The sequence below is a fragment of the Pelobates fuscus genome, chromosome 3 (assembly GCF_036172605.1).
Source record: "Pelobates fuscus isolate aPelFus1 chromosome 3, aPelFus1.pri, whole genome shotgun sequence".
NCBI lineage: Eukaryota > Metazoa > Chordata > Amphibia > Anura > Pelobatidae > Pelobates > Pelobates fuscus.
The window spans coordinates 258385754-258409457 of NC_086319.1; the positions used below are offsets into that span (position 1 = coordinate 258385754).

The window sequence follows — 23704 nt, forward strand, 5'->3', positions numbered from 1 at the left end:
AGGGTTTTAAGCAGTTTTTTCTTTTTCAAATTTACATTCCAAGGTGTTCGTTTTTCAGAAATAATCCTTTTAAAGTACAGATGGTGTCATTTCGTGTACAGGCTGCCAAAGCCTCATTTTCATTGCTATGGAAACTAAATATCTCTAGTCTTCATTTTCCTTTTTTTTTTTTTTCCTGAGCACCCTGAAATTTTCACTCCCCCTCAATTTAAATTTTGGAGATTTTTAGGAAATTAAATGTAATGTTGAGTATTGGAACCTTGTCATTCTAAACGTAGGTGGCAACACTGAGATGCCAGGAAGGGAAGTAAAAATATTCATGTGTCAAGTACCAACATGCATGTAGTATCTATCGGACCAATTATGGACTTTGGTCTAAGTGAAAACTTAGTGTCTGGAGTGGCAATCCCATAAACCTGTATCAGTAGTTTTATGAAAGTGTCAACGTATTCCTCATTGTCCGCAGCACTGACAATGGGAAATGGAAAAGTCATAAATAGTCATAAAAGCTCTTTGAAACCAATGATGGAATAGTTCAGTTATAGCCAACTAACCCTTACATTCTTTATCAAAATGAAATGTCACATTCATTTAAAGGATGAAGGTCTGTGTTCAGGTGCTAATTCCAAATAAGCAGGTTAAATACATTTTTTAATTAAGGGGTGTAATGGTGCTGAGAGCTATTATTATTAGACTGCAGTTAAAGTACAGTCTGCTATGGTGGTGGTGGTGATGATGATGATGAGGCTAAATTTACAAGTATCCCGGTAAATAAATTCCCCCAAATCTAAATTACTAACCAATTTGAGCACAATATCTAAAACACAGAATGTTCCCACTATCCTGGCTCTGCCACTAAAAGTTACGCCATTTGAATAGTACACTACTGCTTTAACCCCTTCCCCTCTGCATCTCTGTCTCTCATTCTGTCATTCCTTCTATACTGAATCCCCTGACTCTCTCCGTTGCTCTTTTCTGTTGCATTTAGCATGCCATCGCTTTTTGTTTAAAGGAGTCTGGGAATAAGCCTCCCGTGGTAAGGTATTGTGCACGCCTGCATTTCAGAAAGCCTGCATTGGTTTATTTTAAACTTTTATTTTATTATATTTATTCTATCAAACCTGTATTTCTTCCATTTATTTAAACTAAGAAATTGAAAAACGTAAACAAAATGTATTGTGGACGGTCTGATCTTTCTTTACATGCAACTGTAGGAAATTTATTAAAATCTTAAGCTTCCTTGTATATTCCTTATGACCCACACCTCTGATAGTTTCCTATATAGCCTATACGGCTTACTTAATCATATCTAATATATTTTTCATTTATCCTATTGGCTTACATTACACCCCTTTACTGGTATCAGGGATGACTGGACATTGGCTTAGAATTGGTGACTTCCACTTTCTGAGTGCTTTCACAGACCTATAGGTATCAATGACCCTGCTTCATCAGGACTGTTTGGCTAGTCACTAGAAACGATGACCAAGGTCTGTAATGAACCAGCTCCTTCTGTCCCATACAAATGCTAAATAAGGCCTGGTGCAGTAAGAACTAAAACACATTTAATGGCAGAAACGTTGTGCTTGTGAATATTAAAATGTAACGTTTAAATCCCAGATGAAGAACATGGGATTACACAATGTTGTCTCCACTCCCCCGCCCTGATGTTCTGACCCCACCATACGATATGTTTTTCACAATTACATGCCACGCACGTTCCTTGTATGACATGAACGGCCAAGCGCCCAGTACACCAAGGAGCTGATTTCAATGATCTGATGGTATTCCCAAATGGCTCTCCTCTAGGGCTGCTTTCTATCTAAATGTCCTGTGATTTGATCACTTGAGAAAAATGGCAGCAAAAAAAATAAGTTTAGCTGGATTCACCGCGGTTCTTGCCAAAATCTGTGGGCAGGGCTCTGATCTTTCAGAATAGGATCTGTAATTTGGAATTGCTGACAAGGGAAAGGGTGATTTTGTGAGAGAACCTGTACTAGGACATATGCATTACATTCTGCAGGTTATGAAACATGTTCAATTAGATGTTACTGCTATCAGACCGGTGATGCACAGATTCCCAAAGCTCCCCTTGCTATGCACTGCACACCGTTGACTTTGGTTCCAAATTCTGTGTATGAGGTAGTTGGTCAATATATAATTAAACAGATAACATGTTTTTAAGTTTTCTATTGAACAGTAGCTTGTATATAGGTCATGTTTTCTTTTGATCTTTATGTTCAAGGCAGCATTGCATTTCCCTACATGTTGGAGATATTCATCATGTAATATGGACACCTTGTGGTGGATTTTGTTGTTGCAGCTACTGTGTGATCCAAAAACAGACTGGGGTTCTATGGTATCCATGCAGTGTCACAAATCTTGCTGCTCTTTGTTTCAAAGCCTTTTCTTTTAGCTTTCTTAGCATCCATCTTGGTCTGTCTTTTCTGCCAGGACCCCCTCTCTACACACTTTGCCTTCCTTTTAATTTAGCTTCCTGATCTACCAAAATGTCTTATGCATGTTTTATTTTATTCTGTTTTATTCTGCCTTTCCCTTTATTTCTTTTTTTTTTTTTTTTGTCTGCCAGTTCCAATTAGTCTGTCTTTCTTCTCTTTAGCCCTCCCATCTGTCTCTGGTTTCCTAACCTTTGATTAGAATGATCATGGATAACCAATAATTCAGGGTTCTATAATCTTGGCTCCACTTTATTAATGATCTTGCAAGGAGCAGTGATAGCCACTTGTCTTTGTGGGTGACACAAAATTAGATGATGCTCTTTAGTCTGAACAGAATGTACAGCAAATAGTTTTGAATAGTTTAAGGGATTGATAGGCAAGTGCCAGATTAGTTTCAGTGTGTAGTATGAGATTTAGCAAGCAGAAAAAGAACTCAAAGAAAGAACTATAGACCGCAGACTAACAGGAAAAAAATGTGGTGAAAATCGGACTTAAAATCCACCTCCAATATGAAGTAAAATTTTTAGCTTTAGAACATTATGGAGGAATTAATAAAGGAAAGTAGTAGACCATTTTAATTCTAAAGAAAGTTAATAAAATCAGACAAAAAATGAATTCTCTTGAAACCGAAACAATATGTAGGAATTAATAAGGAACATACATTTTAAAAAACAATTGTGCAGATAAGGTTTACAAGCAGAGAAAACCATGAAAGCATCTTAAAATGGCACATTTTTGTATGTTTACAAATCGTTGCAAACCTGACCAGCTAAAACAAAGAATGTCAATAGCCGCAGCCCAAAAGTATGACCGCTCTAAAATCAACTGACAGAAGTTGTAGCTATAGAATTAGAAAAGGCAGAGGGTAAACCAAGCTGTGAATGTAACCACATAACATTGAAAGGTATTCTACCTACAACAATGTACATCAAGATTTCATATAATTACTAACAAATATAGTTTATTCATCGTAATCAGGTAATTGTAGGCTACCATTTTGTTTGTGTCCCTGCAAACCGGGATCTGTTGTAACAAATTACATATAAGCTAGCACTTTATAGATATCACATACATGCCTTCTGACGCGAAACATAATGTTATCAAAATAATTTTTTCTTTTTTTTCAATATTTGTATTGCATTCTGCTTTCCTTTATCTTTTTATATAATTGGTACTTCCAACCTGAAATGTAGTCTCCTAGCTAGATAAAATGGCTGCTACTGGCCTTACCAATATTGTATTGCTATTTTGCCATAACTAATTACTATTCTGTAGTTGTATCAAATCTAGTTAAGGGAAACACACAAGTCTGGTGGCAGGTTAATCATCCTATTTTTTTCTTTCACCTTTGGCTAATTTTTGTAACTATTACAGATATATTACCCAAACCACAGATGGCTTGTGATATAATAAACGTGAAAATGGATCCCAGCATGGTTCCTCTCTCCATGGACCAGGATACTAGTCCAGTAGAGATTTATTCACGTGGAAACAGTCTAATTAATTGCCGAGTGCACAGCTAATGCATGAGATTAAGTGCATTCACAGCTTGATAAAGATGTGCACATATGTAGCAATCGCCTTAGTTAACACATTACAGTTGGAGATGTCTCTATTAGAGGAGATTGAAAACTACACTGATTTGGATGTATGTAGACAGACCCAACTCAATTGGAGTTATTTGCGAAAAGGATTATTGTTGGAAATTAAAAAGGAATTTCAAATATAAGACCAAATTAGCCAAATTGACTTTGGCCTGAAATTCACTGTGAATTGTCTTTAATTCTCCATTTAGTAAACTCTGCATTTGTAGTAGTCATGTTCTTGATGACATCCAGTGTCTCTCTGCTCCACCCACATATTTACTAATAAGATGAAAGTGATGAGATCCAAAAGTTGAGGAAAGTGATTTATGGAAAGTAAACTACCGTATTTATCGGCGTATAACACGCACAGGCGTATAACACGCACCTCATTTTTAGAAAGAAATTCCAGGAAATTTCCCCCCTCATGCCATAGTATTCCCCCCCCTCATGCCATAGTATTCCCCCCCCTCATGCCATAGTATTCCCCCCTCATCCCATAGTGTCCCCCCCCTTTCCATAGTATTCTCCCCCCCATAGTATTCCCCCCCTCCCATAGTATTCCCCCCTCCTCCCATAGTATTCCCCCCTCCTCCCATAGTATTCCCCCCTCCTCCCATAGTATTCCCCCCTCCTCCCATAGTATTCCCCCCCTCCTCCCATAGTATTCCCCCCCTCCTCCCATAGTATTCCCCCCCTCCTCCCATAGTATTCCCCCCCTCCTCCCATAGTATTCTCCCCCCCTCCTCCCATAGTATTCTCCCCCCCTCCTCCCATAGTATTCTCCCCCCTCCTCCCATAGTATTCTCCCCCCTCCTCCCATAGTATTCTCCCCCCCTCCCATAGTATTCTCCCCCCCTCCCATAGTATTTTCCCCCCTCCCCTCCCATAGTATTTTCCCCCCTCCCCTCCCATAGTATTCTCCCCCCTCCCCTCCCATAGTATTCTCCCCCCCTCCCCTCCCATAGTATTTCCCCCCCCCTCCCCTCCCATAGTGTACTTCCCCCCCCCTCCCCTCCCATAGTGTACTTCCCCCCCCTCCCCTCCCATAGTGTACTTCCCCCCCCCCTCCCCTCCCATAGTGTACTTCCCCCCCTCCCCTCCCATAGTGTACTTCCCCCCCTCCCCTCCCCTAACCATAGTGTACTTCCCCCCCCTCCCCTCCCATAGTGTACTTCCCCCCCCTCCCATAGTGTACTTCCCCCCCTCCCCTCCCATAGTGTACTTCCCCCCCCCCTCCCCTCCCATAGTGTACTTCCCCCCCCCCTCCCCTCCCATAGTGTACTTCCCCTCCCCTCCCATAGTGTACTTCCCCCCCCTCCCCTCCCATAGTGTACTTCCCCCCCTCCCCTCCCATAGTGTACTCCCCCCCCCCTCCCCTCCCATAGTGTACTTCCCCCCCCTCCCCTCGTGTACTTTCCTCCCCCTCCCCTCCCATAGTGTACTTTCCTCCCCCTCCCCTCCCATAGTGTACTTTCCTCCCCCTCCCCTCCCCTCCCATAGTGTACTTTCCTCCCCTCCCATAATTACTTACCTGTCCTGAAGCGTGGGCCGGCTTCACAGCGCGCACCGCGGTACAGGAACTTTAATTTAAGGTTCCGGTTTCCGGCGGGACTGAAAGGAAGTGTGCACACTATTGTGCACACTTCCTTTCAGTCCCGCCGGAAACCGGAACCTTAAATTAAAGTTCCTGTACCGCGGTGCGCGCTGTGAAGCCGGCCCACGCTTCAGGACAGGTAAGTAATTATGGGATATCGGCGTATAACACGCACCCACGATTTTTCCCCTATTTTCAGGGGAAAAAAGTGCGTGTTATACGCCGATAAATACGGTAAGTGATATTTATGGATCCGAACATATATAGTTAATGGCTACTTGGGGAAACTGATAGCCCAGGTTCTACTATTCCATGGTGATTAAAAAAAAAAAAATGATTATTCTGTTTAATATTCCCCAAACTCTGTGCACGAGTAGAAAATATACTAATTCACATTTTCTAGTATTACTACAATGTGTGCCTATTATACAAGTCCCATCCACCTATCACATAATTTTTTTTATTGCTTTAGCTGTCATTAAGCTGATGGCCACCACAGTGTGGCTGATATCTGCTTAGGCAAACCTTTCCTTAATACTGTCTAAAAGGATCTGCTGCTATATTGGGGCTATCCTCCACTTGCATTAAAAATAATCAGTGTATAAACAGGAAAGGAACATTGATATTTTTGATAGTTTTTCAGTACATCATTAATATCCAACTTAAAGGAGATCTGTCATCCCCCGCACCAATCCACTGACATTAGATCTATAAATCGTGCTAGTAGTTTTGCTAGCAAACCTATATATTGTTCTCCAACCTGTCCACCATTTCAGACTCTATGCCAAAGAATTGACAGGGAGCTCCCGCAAGTGGTCCTTTTACTCTCCACGCATGGTAACCACTGCACATGCACTGTGGTTGCTATGGTAACTCCCAACCTAGCTCTGCTAGCACTGGCTAGGGAGTATAGGAAGAGAGTGACTGACATCACTCTGTTCAGACGCTGGTAACTAAGCCTGTATGTTGGCAGGAGGAGGAGGTTTGCCCTGCTTGGTGTAGCGTCACCAAGCAAGGAAAATAGGTGAAGACCATGGGAGGATCCCGGGCAGACTGGAGGTGGGTGTTGCAGAAGTGTAACCCATCTCTGTAAAGAGATTATGGCAGGGTAACCGGGGATCAGGTAAGTATCCTCCAGACACCTAAAGCACTTCAGCTTGCTAAAGAACATTTTGTTAACAGCTTTTTTTTCATTTTACTAAATGTGCAGATTCCACTAGAATTTAGCACTTTTATAAATTACCCTTGTTACATCTCCCTGGCTGTCAATAGGACAACTGGTCTTGTTACCTCCTGGTAGTTTTAACTCAGTGGAACTAAACTCAACAGGCCGCAATGGCCCAGATCACCTGCCTTGCAAAGACTTCTCATTGAGCTGCATTGGAAAGTCTGAGATTGCATTGTAACAAAATCTCTGGGTGGAGTTAGAAGAGGACTTGCAAAGACTTTAGACATGAGGGCTGCAGCTTCTGAAAAAAAATACTAAATGAAATTGTGCATTTAATTATGTATGTCTTCTAAACACTGATATTTAATTATTTTTGTATTTGGACAGTGGAGTGCCACTTTAATGGTGGTAGTTTTATAAATCTTGAAAGGATGGAAATTGGAATTGCGATTGCTGTGAATATTCTATTCCCTAGAAAACATGCTTATTTTTATTATAAAAGACTGATTGATTAATCTGTTTTGCATTTCCCATTGGTATGAGAGATGTACCCTTTTGATCTTATGTTTATAAAAGGAAGAAAAACAGGTTTGTTAAATGCACTTATATATTTTTTTCCCCTCTGGATGTTCCATTAATTTCCCTGTTGACACAATAATACCAATTTTGTGTGCCATTCATCTATATTTTAATTTTATTTGTATTATTTTGCAGCTTGCTGAATGCACCTAGAGAGCATTTATTTGTGTGTACACACCCTTGTAGTGGTTGCATGTCATGTTCAGACAGTGTCTTGTATTTTGTGTGAGGATTAACATCTGACAGACACAGTAGAGTATGGATAAAGCACACTGGAGTAATAAATCTAGATTTGAGTACTACACCCTGTATAAATGATGGAGGTAAATGATAAAGGCTTCTCTATAATTATAGGATTTATGAAACATTGGAGAAGGGGTGTGGGGGACAGCAGATGTCTCTGAACAATCTGATGTGTCCATTTAGTGCAATAGTTCCATGGGAGGCCCCTAGATCTTTATGGTTTATGTGCTGGTGGGTGGAACCCATGTAAACAATACAGTAATTATTGTAGATCTGAGCCAGGCTAAGGGTCATTAGATAGATTCTGAGGGTATTAATCACTTAAACCTCCAGTAATATAGATCTGGCCCATGTCCCTAGAATATAGAGGGTATTCAGATTTTGTTTTGTAGAAATAATAAGTGTCCGTTCACTCCTAATATCTTTGCAGATACGTTATCGGAAGGATAAAGCACTATCTAGACAGACACCATGCTTTACAGCAGTCTCTTCCCTGAGGGACCTATCAAATGGGAGTGCCCTGGCAGCTACCATCCACTATTACTGCCCCTCAGAACTCAGACTGCAAGGTGAGTGAGTAGTACTGTGATTTTTTTGTACTTTACTGAATTATACATCAGGCCTTGTTGCAGAATGGTAGACTTGCATTGCATGTTTTGTCTAGGATTCTAGTATAAAATATGTTCCTTAGGACTAAGATTAAAAAAAACGAATGTGTGTGTGTGTGTATATATATATATATTTGTTACAATATCCCATTAATGATACTCTTGTGCTGTGTTTGGACACTTTAGGTGCCCCATAAGTAGGACCGCAAAAGACAAAAGACGTACAGGGAGAGGGTGTAGTGTGAGGAGGTGTGGTGGTGACTGCTTATGGTGTGTGTGTGTGTGTTTGTAGATGTCTGTTTGTGGTGTAGTGTGTAGAGGAGGCTGTTTGTAGTGCTGCTTGGTTTTGAAGGGAAGGGAATTAGAACAACTTTATTATCCTGTCCCTCAAGACAGAGAATGGCCCATGATGATCCATGGTGGGTGGAGCTTGTGATCTGCACCTCTGGTTTGTGTAGACCACTTTTATTGTTCCTTCCTGTCTGACACTCTCTCTTCAGTCGACCCATGGCCAACACGGCCTGGTTATTTGCCAGGTTTGCTTGATGGCCAGTCTAGGCTTGATCTACAGCATGGGATAGTGTATTTTATATTTATTATGGCATTCTATAAATGAATAGTAATCAGGCACAATAGTTTAGAGTTTGTTATAAACACAAAAAATATAGTGTACAGTAGTTTGTTTATTCTTTGTGGGGTTTGATGTAAGTTTCTAATGCATAGAACATCCCTAAATTTCCACCGTGTTTGTTTCTTTTCTTTCAGATGTCTGTTTGAAAGACACCATGTCGGTAGCAGATAGTCTCTATAACTTGCAGCTTGTGAGGGAATTCTATACTCAGCATCTACCCCCCTTCTGCCCTCTGTCCTTGGAAGATCTTCTGTACGTGCCCACTGCCCTGCGGGTGAGAACAGTTTTTTGTTGTTTTTTTCTCCTTTATCTTTAGATTTATGTGAATAGAACCATACCTTAATCTGTTTCTGTTCTCTCTCGTTATCTATCTCAGTTGAATCTTATATCTCTGTTGGCTGAATTGTATTTGTGTTTCGAAGTGACCAAACCAGAGTTTGTCCAACCCAAAGGTAAGTAAAGTTGGCTAGGAGACATATGGAATATATTTTGATCCTGTAGTGTGTGGATTGGGGTACATAATGTGGACGATTAAAGGGTAGTTTAGAGGTAAATTTATGTGCACATGGGAATTTATAACCAGGCCATGACCCATGTGGAATATACAAATATATATTGTAAAATCTAATTATTTAATTCAAACTTTTGATTTCCCCCAAAAAAAACTGCATAGATTATTACTACTAAAATAAGCAGACTTGTTGGGCAGCAGTTTTAATATATATTTTTTTTTATATGTGGGAATGTGAGTTTTACATTTACAAATGTATAGGAGCAGCCCACTTGCTTTATCGAGAATAAGCAAAACCTAGAATTGTAGCATGTGTTGCTTGAGTTATAGATTTTGATGATGTGGGCAGGTTACAACATCAAGCAGGCCTTTGTGTAAATAGTCACCACAGCAGCTAAAAATAACCCCCCCTCCACCTCAAAAAAGCCAAAACTAACAAAAAACAACCTATCACTTCTGTTTCAGACTTGAACACACCCAATGACAGTTCCACTCCAACGAGCGCAAACAGTGGAGGGTATGTATTAACTGCAAATACAGCCTAATAACTAGTATTTCCATTCGGTGGTATTGAAAGAACAGTCTACAATAGGTGTTTTACCATAGGTAGAACATAAAGACATCCTTAGCAACATACAGCCAGGACTTGCATATTGGGTTTTTAAAGAGATCCATCCTATTACAACTTTCAACAAATTTACACAGTCTCTTCCTTCTATTCTTTCTTGCCTAAAGTTTACTCAGTTTGTCTCCTGTCATCCATTCCTCCTTGTTGCATCCCATTTTAAATATGATCTCCGTTTTGCTAAACATGGTCTGTGACAGCAGTTAAGTAATATTTGACCCATCTAGTTTGGCAAAGTTACAACTATTTATTTAAGCAGGAGAGGGCATACAAGGGAAGAAAAATCAGGACAAAATATTACATCCAACACAAAAGCTGCAAAAATATAAAATTCCTAAATCACACAGGCAACCAATTGAACATGCGTACATCAAAACCAACATACAAAAGAAAGCGGAAAAGGAGAAGAGTTAACGCTAGGAAGAAATGCTCGAAATGAAAGGTTAAGGAGAATAAGGAAGCGGTAGGAGGGAAAGAGAGAGAGGAGGTGGATGATGCCTCTCCAAGAACCTCAAGCAGAGCATTTTGGGGAAGCTTGTGACGCAAAGATAAAAAGGATCCATAATGGGTGTCCCATTGCAGCAGCTCCTAGCTATTTGGATTCACTTGCATTATTTGCCATCAACTAATCAACATTCATGAACATGCAATCAATGTGGGAAAAAAATAAAAATGTATAAATCTAAACTAATGTTATGTTGTTTACACAATGTTTTGCTTTTGCTCTTTCAGTTCATTTCAAGGACATCTTCATGCCCTTCAAATGTAATTTTCAGTGTTTCATTTTTGCTCCAATAAAATAACTGTAGTTATATGTTATCATTCATGGTTATATTATCCTGAGCGGCTGCAGTGCAAAGCTTTCGGTGCAGCGTGATTCAGCTCTTACATCTCTCTGTATTCCAAACCCTAAAGTGTCCCTCTGCCCTTGGGTCAAACTCTGTGAAACTACAGTAAGTACCTTTCGTAGCCGTCTGGTGGACAGCCACTAGAGGTCGTCTTAGCATTGCAATGTAAATATTGCCGTTTCTCTAAAACTGCATTGTTTTACATTGCTGGATTAAGGGTGATAGGGACACTGCACCCAAGAGCACTTCAATGAGATGAAGTGATCTGGGTGCCTGTTGTTTCCCTTTAACTTTCTGCAACAGAAAGCTGAGAGAGCTGAACGACAACTCCCTATAGCATTGCTTTGCTGGAATTGGAGCAAACTACACACGGTTAGAGTTTTAACAGAGCATTGTGATTGGCTGTGCCGTTTCCTGGTCTGGGAAGTGCTTACTGACTAAACGTTAAAACCTGTGTATTTACAACAAGTATAGGAATTACTTTGCATGTATTGTTTTTACATAAACTTTTAATGCACGATCTGTAAAATGCATTACAAAATTGGCCAAATCTAACCTTAAATATCCCTTTTATGGAGCAAGTCAATATCTTTACTCATCATTGAATGTTGCCAACCATTAATTTGTTTAATATTTATCTCTTACGTTCTGTATTGTCACAGGGGTTCTCCAGTCTTCAATTTCCGACCTGGAACCACAGGTAAGGAAACAATTGTGTGGATTGTAAGGTCTAACTTTTACTTGTGGAGGCACTAACTTAATATACTGCAATCGCACATCCGTCCATGCTAGCTGAGGTGGTTTCTTTGTCAGGCATTATGTTTGCCATAATACATTCTTGCTGCTTGTTTCGTAGGACCCCTTTCCCATTCCTCCTCAATGTCCCACATGGAAGGATTTGGGAAGACCTGGGTGAAAAATCCACTAAGGTATGTTTTAGTTCAGGACACAACACTATCTTGTGTGTATAACGCCGTATATCTTGTGTGTGTGTATAACGCCGTATATCTTGTGTGTGTGTATAACGCCGTATATCTTGTGTGTGTATAACGCCGTATATCTTGTGTGTGTATAACGCTGTATATCTTGTGTGTGTATAACGCCGTATATCTTGTGTGTGTATAACGCCGTATATCTTGTAGCAGTAAGCTCTGCAAACATGGCTAGTCTTGGCCAGTGTAAAGTATCTATCTTTAATAGTTGAAACCTTAACAACTCTATTAATTACATCACTCAAATCACATCTACATACAGAATAGGGAATAGCAACAAACATTTATTACAGCTTGAAAATTACTCCATTAATAGTTTTGACAAATATATATGACTATTAAAATGTGTATGAGGCATTGTGGTAAAAAGAAGAAAAACAATATGGCTGTTGGCAACCTTTTTATGTCTTCAGTGTTTTGTTTTTTATGTTTGTTTTTTTTCTCTTGTCTTACAGATATATATATATATTTATATATTTATTTGTGTGTATATATATATATTCTTAAAAAGGTTATGGTGGGGGTAAAAATTACGATTGAAAACCCCTTCCACCTGAAGTCTGTGGACAGTTAATACAATTTTAAGCAAAAATCTTCACCCCAGTCAAGCCATAAGACTTGAGTGGTTCTCTGGCTTTGCATCTTTTCCCAAGTTGTGTTTCAAAGCTGTTGTATACAGACAGGGCCGACCTTAGGGGTGTGCGAGCTGTGCGGCCGCACATGGAGCCGGGGGCGCCGTGCAGCCGACACAGCTCACACATGGCCGCCGGGGATAAAAAATAATATGCAGTGGGGGCAGACCTTACCGTGTGGCGGGGGCGGGTCTAAAAGTGCCGTGTAACTGCTGCCGGGGAAGCAGGAAGGAGTCCCTGCTTCCCCCAACAACCAGAATCCAGGAGCTGCACTGCCTCCACAATGAACAGAGGTAACTATGTGTGACGGTCTGCCTGTGTGTGTGTGTGTGAGACGGTCTGCCTGTGTGTGAGACGGTCTGCCTGTGTGTGTGACGGTCTGCCTGTGTGTGTGTGTGACGGTCTGCCTGTGTGTGTGACGGTCTGCCTGTGTGTGTGACGGTCTGCCTGTGTGTGTGACGGTCTGCCTGTGTGTGTGACGGTCTGCCTGTGTGTGTGACGGTCTGCCTGTGTGTGTGACGGTCTGCCTGTGTGTGTGACGGTCTGCCTGTGTGTGTGACGGTCTGCCTGTGTGTGTGACGGTCTGCCTGTGTGTGTGACGGTCTGCCTGTGTGTGTGACTGTCTGCCTGTGTGTGTGACTGTCTGCCTGTGTGTGTGACTGTCTGCCTGTGTGTGTGACTGTCTGCCTGTGTGTGTGACTGTCTGCCTGTGTGTGTGACTGTCTGCCTGTGTGTGTGACTGTCTGCCTGTGTGTGTGACTGTCTGCCTGTGTGTGTGACTGTCTGCCTGTGTGTGTGACTGTCTGCCTGTGTGTGTGACTGTCTGCCTGTGTGTGTGACTGTCTGCCTGTGTGTGTGACGGTCTGCCTGTGTGTGTGACGGTCTGCCTGTGTGTGTGACGGTCTGCCTGTGTGTGTGACGGTCTGCCTGTGTGTGTGTGACGGTCTGCCTGTGTGTGTGACGGTCTGCCTGTGTGTGTGACGGTCTGCCTGTGTGTGTGACGGTCTGCCTGTGTGTGTGACGGTCTGCCTGTGTGTGTGACGGTCTGCCTGTGTGTGTGACGGTCTGCCTGTGTGTGTGACGGTCTGCCTGTGTGTGTGACGGTCTGCCTGTGTGTGTGACGGTCTGCCTGTGTGTGTGACGGTCTGCCTGTGTGTGTGACGGTCTGCCTGTGTGTGTGACGGTCTGCCTGTGTGTGTGACGGTCTGCCTGTGTGTGTGACGGTCTGCCTGTGTGTGTGACGGTCTGCCTGTGTGTGTGACGGTCTGCCTGTGTGTGTGACGGTCTGCCTGTGTGTGTGACTGTCTGCCTGTGTGTGTGACTGTCTGCCTGTGTGTGTGACTGTCTGCCTGTGTGTGTGACTGTCTGCCTGTGTGTGTGACTGTCTGCCTGTGTGTGTGACTGTCTGCCTGTGTGTGTGACTGTCTGCCTGTGTGTGTGACTGTCTGCCTGTGTGTGTGACGGTGTGTGTGTGTGTGACGGGGTGTGTGTGTGTGACGGGGTGTGTGTGTGTGACGGGGTGTGTGTGTGTGTGACGGTGTGTGTGTGTGTGACGGTGTGTGTGTGTGACGGTGTGTGTGTGTGACGGTGTGTGTGTGTGACGGTGTGTGTGTGTGACGGTGTGTGTGTGTGTGTGTGACGGTGTGTGTGTGTGTGTGTGTGTGACGGTGTGTGTGTGTGTGTGTGTGACGGTGTGTGTGTGTGTGTGTGTGACGGTGTGTGTGTGTGTGTGACTGTCTGGGCAGACTAGATGGGTCGAATGGTTCTTATCTGCCGTCACAACATTCTATATTTCTATGTCTGTGTGGCTGTCTGTGTGTGACTGCCTGCGTGTGTGTGACAGGGTGTGTGGGAAGGGGGGGGTTCTGTGAAGATTTTTCACACAGGGCACCCAAAGGCCTAAGGCCGGCCCTGTATACAGCAAACACAGACTCAAAGGAATCCATGTTTAAAATGGAATGAGGCAAATATTTGATTCTTTGTTAAACTAATTTGTATATGCCCACCCAGAATCCTTTGCGGTAGTAACATCACTGCAGATTTGTGATTTATGTGGGAAAAGCAAGTCTTGTGGCTTGGCTGGTGTGCAGATTTTGTTTACCATCCCTGTGCAAAAAGGCAGGAAAGCATCAGAAGGAATAAGGAGATGCGCTTTAAAAAAAATACCTTTTTACTCTTTCAGTCATGTATTTCCTGCTAAAAATCTGATACAAGATGAAGTGCATTTTATAATGCAAATTTATATATATACATTTTATTTTTTATTATAGAGCTTTTCAAATTATAATTGCATATAGTTGTCATTTAATAGTCAACAACTGTATACCAATACAGTATATTTTCCAATTAGATTAGATTGGAATGCAAATACAAGGAGATATAGACAACCAAACAAAAACTCTACCACAACTGTCCAAACTGAAATAAAAAAATAAAAAATTCTGTTCTCATAACAGCTAAATATTATAAGAGAGCGACATCGTACGGGTTATGTACTAATATCCACATGCATCGTACAAGTGCCACTTTCAAATTCCTTCCTCATAGGGTTATATAGATCATATCCAGTCATCCCATTTATGACCACCTTCCTTAGTTATCTTATTGGTCATTTTTTTTCTATACTGATTTGATTTAGAGGAGTTGACCAAAGTGGTATTTCCTGCGATTTCCAGCTTCTATACAGTAGATACATAGCTGCTATTAATATATGACATTGCTTATTCAGATTGGATTGCAATAATCCCAAAACGAATGAGTTTTTTATTTTATTTTTATTTTATTTTTTTTATTATTTTTTATTTATTGCCTAAATCTGCTAGAATTGCAATTAAAAATTAATCCGAGATGGCACTTGGTTCCATCTAGGATATCTAAAATGCATCCTACAGCCTCACCGGATTGTCACGAGGGTATAGACTCTTACATCCACATATGGTGGTGCTGTGAAAATATTCAGATTTACTGGGACATGATATATATAACAGAATTGGGTATTCAAATTATCCAGAGAACACCTTAAGCTGCTCCTCTTACTCTAAACTGGACAAGACTAGAACCGACGAATTGCTATTTAGCAGTACATATTAATATTAGCAGCATATATTAATAGCTAATTTGTTCTTTAAATAGTGTCAGATATGCAGTTGTGATGTTGATCTTGTCTGCTCTCTTTACAGCCACCCGCTTTCTCAAGCAGTGTCATTCAGCATTCCTTTTGGCTTGGATAGTGATGTAGACATTGTGATGGGAAATCCTGTGAACATGCTACGTTCTGTTAGTTCCGACAGCCTTACACCTCCTGCATATGCTCCACCCTCACCAAAATGTATGACCCGAGCTACCTATACCACACCTGAGGATCCAGCAGAAAGTCCAGTGCAGCCACGTACATTCAAGAAAGTTCCTCTGACTGGGAAAGGGACTTCTGATGTTCAGGCTCAGGAGAAATCTGGGAGTGGCCCTGGAGTGCACTCAGACCTACCCACCATCGAAGAGGCCCTGCAAATCATCCACAGCTCAGAGACTCGACTCCTTCCAGAAGGTGCTCCTGATGGATTTTTTCTTCACTCCCCGGAGGAGTCTAAACCCCTAAAAGTGGAGGAGGAATCGGTAATGCCAAATCTTGGTGTTTACAGAACACATGATACTTCTAGAAGGCTCTCAAGAGATGATGATTCTGTATTGAGGGACAACAGCTTAGACTCTGATGCTGAGGAAACAAGACCAACTCAAGAGTCTAGTCGAAGCTCTCTTAGCTCTCAAGCAGATTCCTCTGCTGGTTCGGGTTCAAAAATGACCAGTTTTGCAGAGATTAAAAAGAAGCTGGATGCCAAAACAACCTCAGAAGGTTCCCCATCTTCATTATCAGTCAGCCCTTCAACCACCACTTGGGCCCAGAAGGCGGAGGAATCTCCTGTAAAAAGCCCAGCCTTAAACTCTGAGATGACCCAGCTGGGTGCCAGACTTGAAGAGAAGCGAAAAGCCATTGAGGCGCAAAAGAAGAGAATTGAAGCCATCTTTGCAAAGCATCGTCAGCAGCTTGGCAAGACTGCTTTCCTTCAACTGAAAAAAAAAGATGGACTGGAGGAGGATGAAGAGGATGGTCTAGGGAATGAGAGAATGTCTCCTGATGAAGGCCTCCCAAAAGAAATAGAAGAATTGGAGAGGGAGAAACCAAGTGGAGAAGAGGGTAAAACTGAGAATATGCAGGAAGGGCTGTTGAAATCCCGAGGAGACAAGCAAGTCAGCTTTTCACCAGAAGTTACAAAGAGTGAACTGGATAGCAATTTGGTAGATTATAACCGTGCTGTAGCTAAGCTAAATTCTGCACTGTCATCTCTTCAAACAGACATGAAAAAGCTGTCTGATCAGCAGGACAAACTTATGAAAAAGGAAAGCAAAGCTTGGGTCATACCAGCTCCAAAACCGTCTCCTCAACATCGACCAAAGTCATCACCTCCCACAAGACTAACAAGGGAAATACAAGCACCCCGGTCATCTTCTGCATCTCCTTCTCAGTCACCTTCTCGCTTGGCTCCAAAGTCTCCTCAGCCCAATATTCGAAGATCTCTCCAAATATTGCCGGTCCCTCCTAAGAGTCCTAAGCATAATAGACCTGTTGAGCTTAAGATCCCACCTCTTAATAGAGTCCTTACCCCTCCACACAATGTGGATACTATACCTCACCTACGCAAATTCTCCCCAAGCAAAGTGCCAGTGCAAACAAGGTCTTCTATATACTTCTCTGATCAAGAGAAAAATGAGATCGAAGATGCAGACTCATTTACACATTTTGAAGGCAATGGGAATGTTCGTCCCATTGCCTCAGTGGTTCCACAGAGCAGTGGTGTAGGAGCCCTAACTGGGGAGGATGAAGAGGAAAAGAGAAGTAGCTTAATTGAAATCCCACTTTCTAACCTAAGGGTTACAGAGGACTCTGAGGTGGAAGGAATTGATTCCTTAGAACAAAGCCCAGGAGACGAAGGCTCTTTACAGAGAGGCATTGGATTTTTCTTTAAGGTAATGGAGTGCAGGAAGGACAGTTCAAAATTCCTTTCTGCTTTTTATATTCAAACATGTTATGTATTATCAACTGCTTTTAGTCTTTTTACATTTTTTTTTATTATTTTTATTATTTTCTTTCACTGCCCTTTAAAGACAGCCTTGTATCTTACAATACAAACACAATAGGTGGAGCAAATTATTATACTTTCCTCTCTTCTCAACAAATTCAGCAATGCTGTGGAGACAGAGCGGTATACAAATAGTGCAGATAATTACAAAGCAAAAATAACACATGCAAGAAAGCACTCACAAAATTAGAGCCAATATTAAACCTGGCTCTGGTGTGTATGGCCTTAGGATCTTTTATGGGTGATCCAAATCCCTCTCTGAATGGTCTGGATATCTGGTCTGTAGTGTGGAAAATGTCTCCCAGTAATAAACTGCAGGGGATCCAGATGTATCTAAAATAAAAATTATTTATTGGATACAGGTAAAATAACAAATGTAAATAAAATTCATAAGATAAGTAAAATGCTGTCAAAATGCGTTTCGCCTAATGTGGCTTCCTCAGTTGGCTGATACCGCTGTTATGGTATCTAGAGGGGCATTGGGCAGTCTTAAGGTGATATGTAGGAGGGGCTACCAAATTTATGTCTTGACTGAATCACCTGACACCTACCAACACCCCAGTATATAAGCTAGACATTTTGAACATTTTAGAATACCACTCTTCTGTTTACTTTTTTTCCCCCCCACGCATTCTGAAAACAAGTATCCATCCTATTGTATAAAGATGTTGGCATGCATGCCACTGAATTATAAACAAACAAATTAAAATCATATTAAATACATTCATTTAATAAAGTTGTACTTAAGTACAAGTCAAAGTCAATCACAAATGAAAATCCAGATATGCAATTTATAGCAAAGCAGTACACAAACCTCATGGGATAGTAGTCTGTATAAATTGGAGCTCCATTGCTTAGATTATTATATGCCATTTTATGAAGTGGGACACTGTCTATTAACATAATAAGGTAGAAGCAGTTTAAATCAGAACAATGAAGCTGACCATAATAATAAAATCTGCAAAGGCTTGGAAATCTTTTGAACAGGGCTCATAATGTCCCCTAGCTATTGTCAAGTAGAAATTCACCCCCGTTGAGTGTGCCATGGACTCTACAGGCTTGCAGTGGCAAGTCATTTTTAAGACCTGGGTAGACCTAGTGTAGACCTTGACATTTTAAGACCTTCTTTGAGTAAATCTTTTCTAGAGGGTCATGCCAGGTAATCCTGTCTGCTAACAAGATACTCTTAAGGTTTCGTGTCTCTTGAGACAGGAAAAGATGCATAACTGTGGAACGGTCTGATTCTAATGCCAAGTAACCAGTCCTCCTGTTAAGACATCTCATGGGAATTTCCACCAACAAAGAGAGCATGAAAATATTTGTTTTAAACATTTATTTAAACATGACGTGTGACATGTCATGATTCCCTTTTATTCCAGAAGTTTGGTCCCTAAGGGGTTAAAGAAATACTTGGGAAGGCTTTTACCCCCACCCAGTCCATGCTTCATTGTATGTAGTAGTTATGGGTCTAAAAAAAAAATAAAGTGTGAGTCTGTGTAAACACACACACTCTCACACTCTTTAAACTCTGTTTATATGTCAGCGAATGTGCCTTAGGTTGGCAGCTATAAGTTACAAACATATTCTATTCTTTTTTTTTTTTTTTTTTTTTTTTACGCCAGTTATTTTCCAGTGCTATTGAAAACAAAAGTAATAACAGGAATGTGATATACATATACATGTTGATAGTGAATGGGGGTAAAATGTAAGCATTAGTAGAGGGCACATAGAAGGAAACATTAATATATATAAAAGGTTAAAGAGAGCTAAACAAGTAAACTTGCTCAGTGAAAGAATAACTACAGCAAGAGGGGATTATTTCAGACTGGAGTATTGAAGTAGACCTCATGTGGAAGTTCTAAATGCTGCCTTTGTGAAAAATTGCCACATGGATGGTCATGCTATTGTTATTTCTGATTGGTAGATGTTACCAGTTTGGGCAAACTTATCATTTTTATTCTTTCTGAAGGGAGAGGCGAGGACAGAGGGAGAAATGGCACAGAGGCGGGCTGCCCTTTTGGAGAAGCAACAAAAGAGGGCCGAAGAAGCAAAGAAGAAGAAACAATCACAAGATGAAGAAAAAGAGAAGAACGAGCAGGCCAGGTCAGTGTCTCTATGGATAGTTTGTTTTTTTTTCCTCTTAGGATGATCACTTCTCTACATTGTCAACATAACCTCTGCCAAAGATTATCTTAAGAGTGAAAGTTTTCATTCCTGTACAAGGTAATTTCCAAGACTTATTAGTCTACCTATGGCAAGCATCACAACCTCTGCCCCCCTCCAGCTGTTGTTGAACTGCAACTGCTTTCATTATATGACCATCTGTTGTCTTCAAAGAATTCTGGCAGTTGTAGTCCATAAACATCTGGGGGTCAAAGTTTGAGATCCCTGGTTTATAGAGTCTACAGAATATCTAAAGTGGCATAGTACCTTCAGTAGCATCATTGCACCATTACATCTTGATATATCTCAAACCAAAGAGCTTAAGACATTTGTTTTCATCATCTCCTCTCCTTAGCCTTCAACCTGAGAAACCACCACCCAAAGAAGAGGTTGTAACACGTAGAGGAGATTTCACAAGAAAAGAGTATGAGCGCCGACATCAGCTGAAAATCATGGAAGACCTGGACAAGGTCCTGAAACAGAGACCCATGACCGTACGGGGAGTTAAAAAACCACGCCCTAAGACAGTCTTCCATGATGATTCTGTAATTTCCCGGAGTCCAGTCAGGGGATTACTGGGTAAGGTTAACAAATGTGTTTATGGGAGCTGCATGGGCTGTCGTGTGTCTATCGTACTGAAACTATAAAAAAAATTATATATGTATGTATAAACTTCAAGGCTTTATTTAGTATTCATTAACATAGATCGACGTTTTAGTCCCATGTTCTGACTTTTCTCAGGATCAAAACAATTTTTTTTTTTACATTCCAAACATATATTTTGGGCTCCTGCTTTCTGAGTGCCAAAGGATATGGGTCTTTGGATACTACTCTAATTACATGCAATCGAATTCCAGGAGGGAGAGTAACCGTTTTTATAGTGAGAGTATCCATGGTTGCCCAAAAAAGCATAATTTATGTGACACTACTAGACACAGGAGACCTTATGTTACAAGGAAGTGTGTCTTTGAGACAAAAATTCAACCATGTGGCAAAAAGATAAATGTAAAACCCATCCAAAGATAGAGGAGACACCACTTTTTTCAGTGAAGGCCCCTTATCTTTGTATGTTTTGAATATTTGTTGCAATTCATGTAACATCACTAGCCACTAAGGACTTCTCTCTTTCACTTGCTTACTGAGGAGGAGATAAGGTTAATTTTAAGCCTAGTCGATTAGAACTCCTGCTTTCAACGCAAAGTCCTGTACAAGCTCAATTGCCATGTGATTGTTATAGCCATGGTAAACTCTTGACAGTATTGGAATGCTATGAGGGCGTTCTTAAAATTTAGTTGAAAAAGGGTTGTCTCTGTTTTAAAGAACTACTTTGCAGCTTTTTATGAGCTAGACAGAACCGTACAGCTGATCACTGATGGTGTAGGCACTATAAATGCTTCATCTTTTTGACGTGGGTATAGTGTCTGGATTCCCTGGCGCTGTCCCTTCATTCAGTGTTAAGCAGTTTTTTATGGTTTAACCCCTTAAAGACACATGACATGTGTGACATGTCATGATTCCCTTTTATTACAGAAGTCTGGTCCTTAAGGGGTTAATGTCCTCAGTAGTCCATCTCCTCAATGCTACTCGTGCTAATGAGTAAGCATTAGTGTGTGCAGCATTGGGTGACTGTGATTGGTTGAGAGAATTAGCGGACTGCTTTCAGTTTATTACTGCACCATTGCTGGTATGAATTGGCATGGCTAGAAGGAAGTGTGTAATGTCTACCTTAGACAGACCTACGACCTACAGAAGGGGCCAGGTTGTTGGACCTTTTGTGCAGGGAAGACCATAGAGACTGACTGTTTTCAAACACTGTCTGACCCAACAAATGTCCAAATGTTGTTTGTTAATGACTTTTAAACCAATTACATTTGCAATAAGGCCACAAACAAATGGGCTTATTGACTTTAAAATTGGAGGTATAATTAACCTATGTATCAAACCTTTATAATTTATTTATATGGTATTCATTTCTAACTAATGGAGACCAAGTTATTTTCCATGTTTTGGTTTCAGGTTCCAAGCTAAGTAAAGTTTACTCTCAATCTACGATGTCCCTATCCACAGTGGGGAATGAAAACGGTAGTGGAACAATGAGGAGGTCACCACGGTCTCCCAGGTAACCAAAGAGTACAGACAAGATTAAGCTTTCTTTTATGTAATTGTTGCATGCAAAATGAAGATCATCAATAAATATGGGTATTGTATGGTTTATCTATTCGTTTACTAAGGTAAGAAAAAAAATTTTGCTTGCAAGGCTCAAAATCTAAAAAATCTCCACTTGCTCTCTCCCAATGGGTAAGAGAAAATTGAACCAGTAGTAGCTGCCTTCAATGTGGGGTATAACACCTGTGGCTGAATACCAAAGTGTATAGCAGGACATTTCTCTGCCAAAGGACAAAATACATAAAAAATCAAGGTTAAGTAGATATACCTCACATTGCAACATGCATGCATTTAATTATGCATTTTTTCACAAGTGGGTATATTTAAAATATATATGCAAGCCCTGCAGTTCTCTTGTCTGCAGCCTTTACAAACTATCCCCTACTAATCCCACACAGACTTCTCAGTGCAGCTCAGTAAGAAGTCTTTGCAAGGCAGGTGTACTGAGCAATTGCTATCTCTTGAGTTTAGCTCAATTGAGCTAACCAAACCAGGAAGTAACAAGACCTGCTGTCTACTCGAAAGCCAAGGAGGTGTTACGAGGTTGATTTATAAAAGTGTAAATTTCTATTGAAGTCTACACTTTTTGCAAAATGGGGGGTGGGGGGGGAGGGGAGGGGAGAAACACACTATTCACACACAGTTTTTAAGCAAGTGAAAGTGCTCTAGGGGGTCTGGAGTGTCCCTTTAAGTGTAGCACAGCCACAAGGAGCTGTTTCAGCAAGATCTAGACACAGCTTCTTGAGTCTCACTCTTTAGTCATGCATGACATTACTATAGAACAGGTTGTGGGGGAGCTTTATTTAGGACTAGCCCAATTACAGTTCCTTCGCACCAATGAACACCAGGAAAATGGTGGAAATAATAAAGTAAGGGATCAGCAGAGAAGGGGCACTGATCACGAGAGAAGAGGAACCTCTCCCACCAAAAGGAATTCCCTTGCTCCAATATTTCAGACTTCCTAATTAATATATAAAATTCTCTTTTTTTGCTAGACTAAGAATACATTTTAAAGGAACAATTGTACCAGGCTTCAGACCCCTCTCTTTTTCTGACCTGAAGAGGAGAGGAAACTGTCGAGAGTTTCTTTTAATGTGTATTAGACCAATAAAAAAAAAAAAATCACTTCATACTGCAATACTTCTATAATTTTTTTTCATTTTTAAAATGCTGACTAAATAGGGTTTGCCAATATTTGTTTATTGCATTTTTTTTCCTGGTTATATTATGGTTGGCATTTAGAAATGATTAATTTCTACCAAAACATTTATAATTCAAAATTGAGTAGCTCTCAAATGCATGAATAGTATTCGTGATATATTCATTTTTTCCTTACCTACTCCAAATACTTGTTTGTTTGTTTTTATACTGTGACATGTCTGTTTTGTACACTTTTTATTATTGCTGCTGTTTTTATGACATATTTTTTGTCCCTCAATTATTGTCTGTCTTTCACAGAGCGGTCTCTCCATCTGGTCTGATGTCTCCCAACCGTGGTCTGTTTACCCAAAATGGGGATAAAGATTGGGACACAGGGTCTACAGCATCCTCCCCAGCATCAATCCCAGAATACACTGGTAATTTCCCTTTTGATGATCCCATCTAAAATAATTCTCTTGGCTGACTTTCTATTTCAGAACAAAGCAAAATAAAACCCACTGGTGGTGGTTTGATTATAGATACCAGCCAAAACCTTGTCAAGCAACATTCTTATGTTCTTCTATGGATCATACCTGGGTTTCCTTGTAATGGATTGCTTATATT

The 23704-nt window shown here is 40.9% G+C and overlaps 1 protein-coding gene across 4 annotated transcripts in view; it reads left to right on the forward strand.

Moving 5' to 3' along the window:
* The window catches only part of CAMSAP3 (calmodulin regulated spectrin associated protein family member 3), a 91609-nt gene that overhangs the window by 64943 nt on the left and 2962 nt on the right, over positions 1-23704 (forward strand). For 2 of the 4 annotated variants that reach the window (XM_063448392.1, XM_063448393.1), the window contains 11 exons: positions 8060-8198; positions 9003-9142; positions 9245-9320; positions 9845-9896; positions 11515-11552; positions 11709-11781; positions 15656-17498; positions 19581-19714; positions 20130-20353; positions 21791-21893; positions 23399-23517. In XM_063448392.1, coding sequence (XP_063304462.1) covers positions 8060-8198; positions 9003-9142; positions 9245-9320; positions 9845-9896; positions 11515-11552; positions 11709-11781; positions 15656-17498; positions 19581-19714; positions 20130-20353; positions 21791-21893; positions 23399-23517 — 2941 coding nt within the window. Of the gene's footprint in view, positions 1-988; positions 1037-7566; positions 7710-8059; positions 8199-9002; positions 9143-9244; positions 9321-9844; positions 9897-11514; positions 11553-11708; positions 11782-15655; positions 17499-19580; positions 19715-20129; positions 20354-21790; positions 21894-23398; positions 23518-23704 lie in introns of those variants that run through there. The other 2 variants (XM_063448391.1, XM_063448395.1) reach the window with 2 other exon arrangements.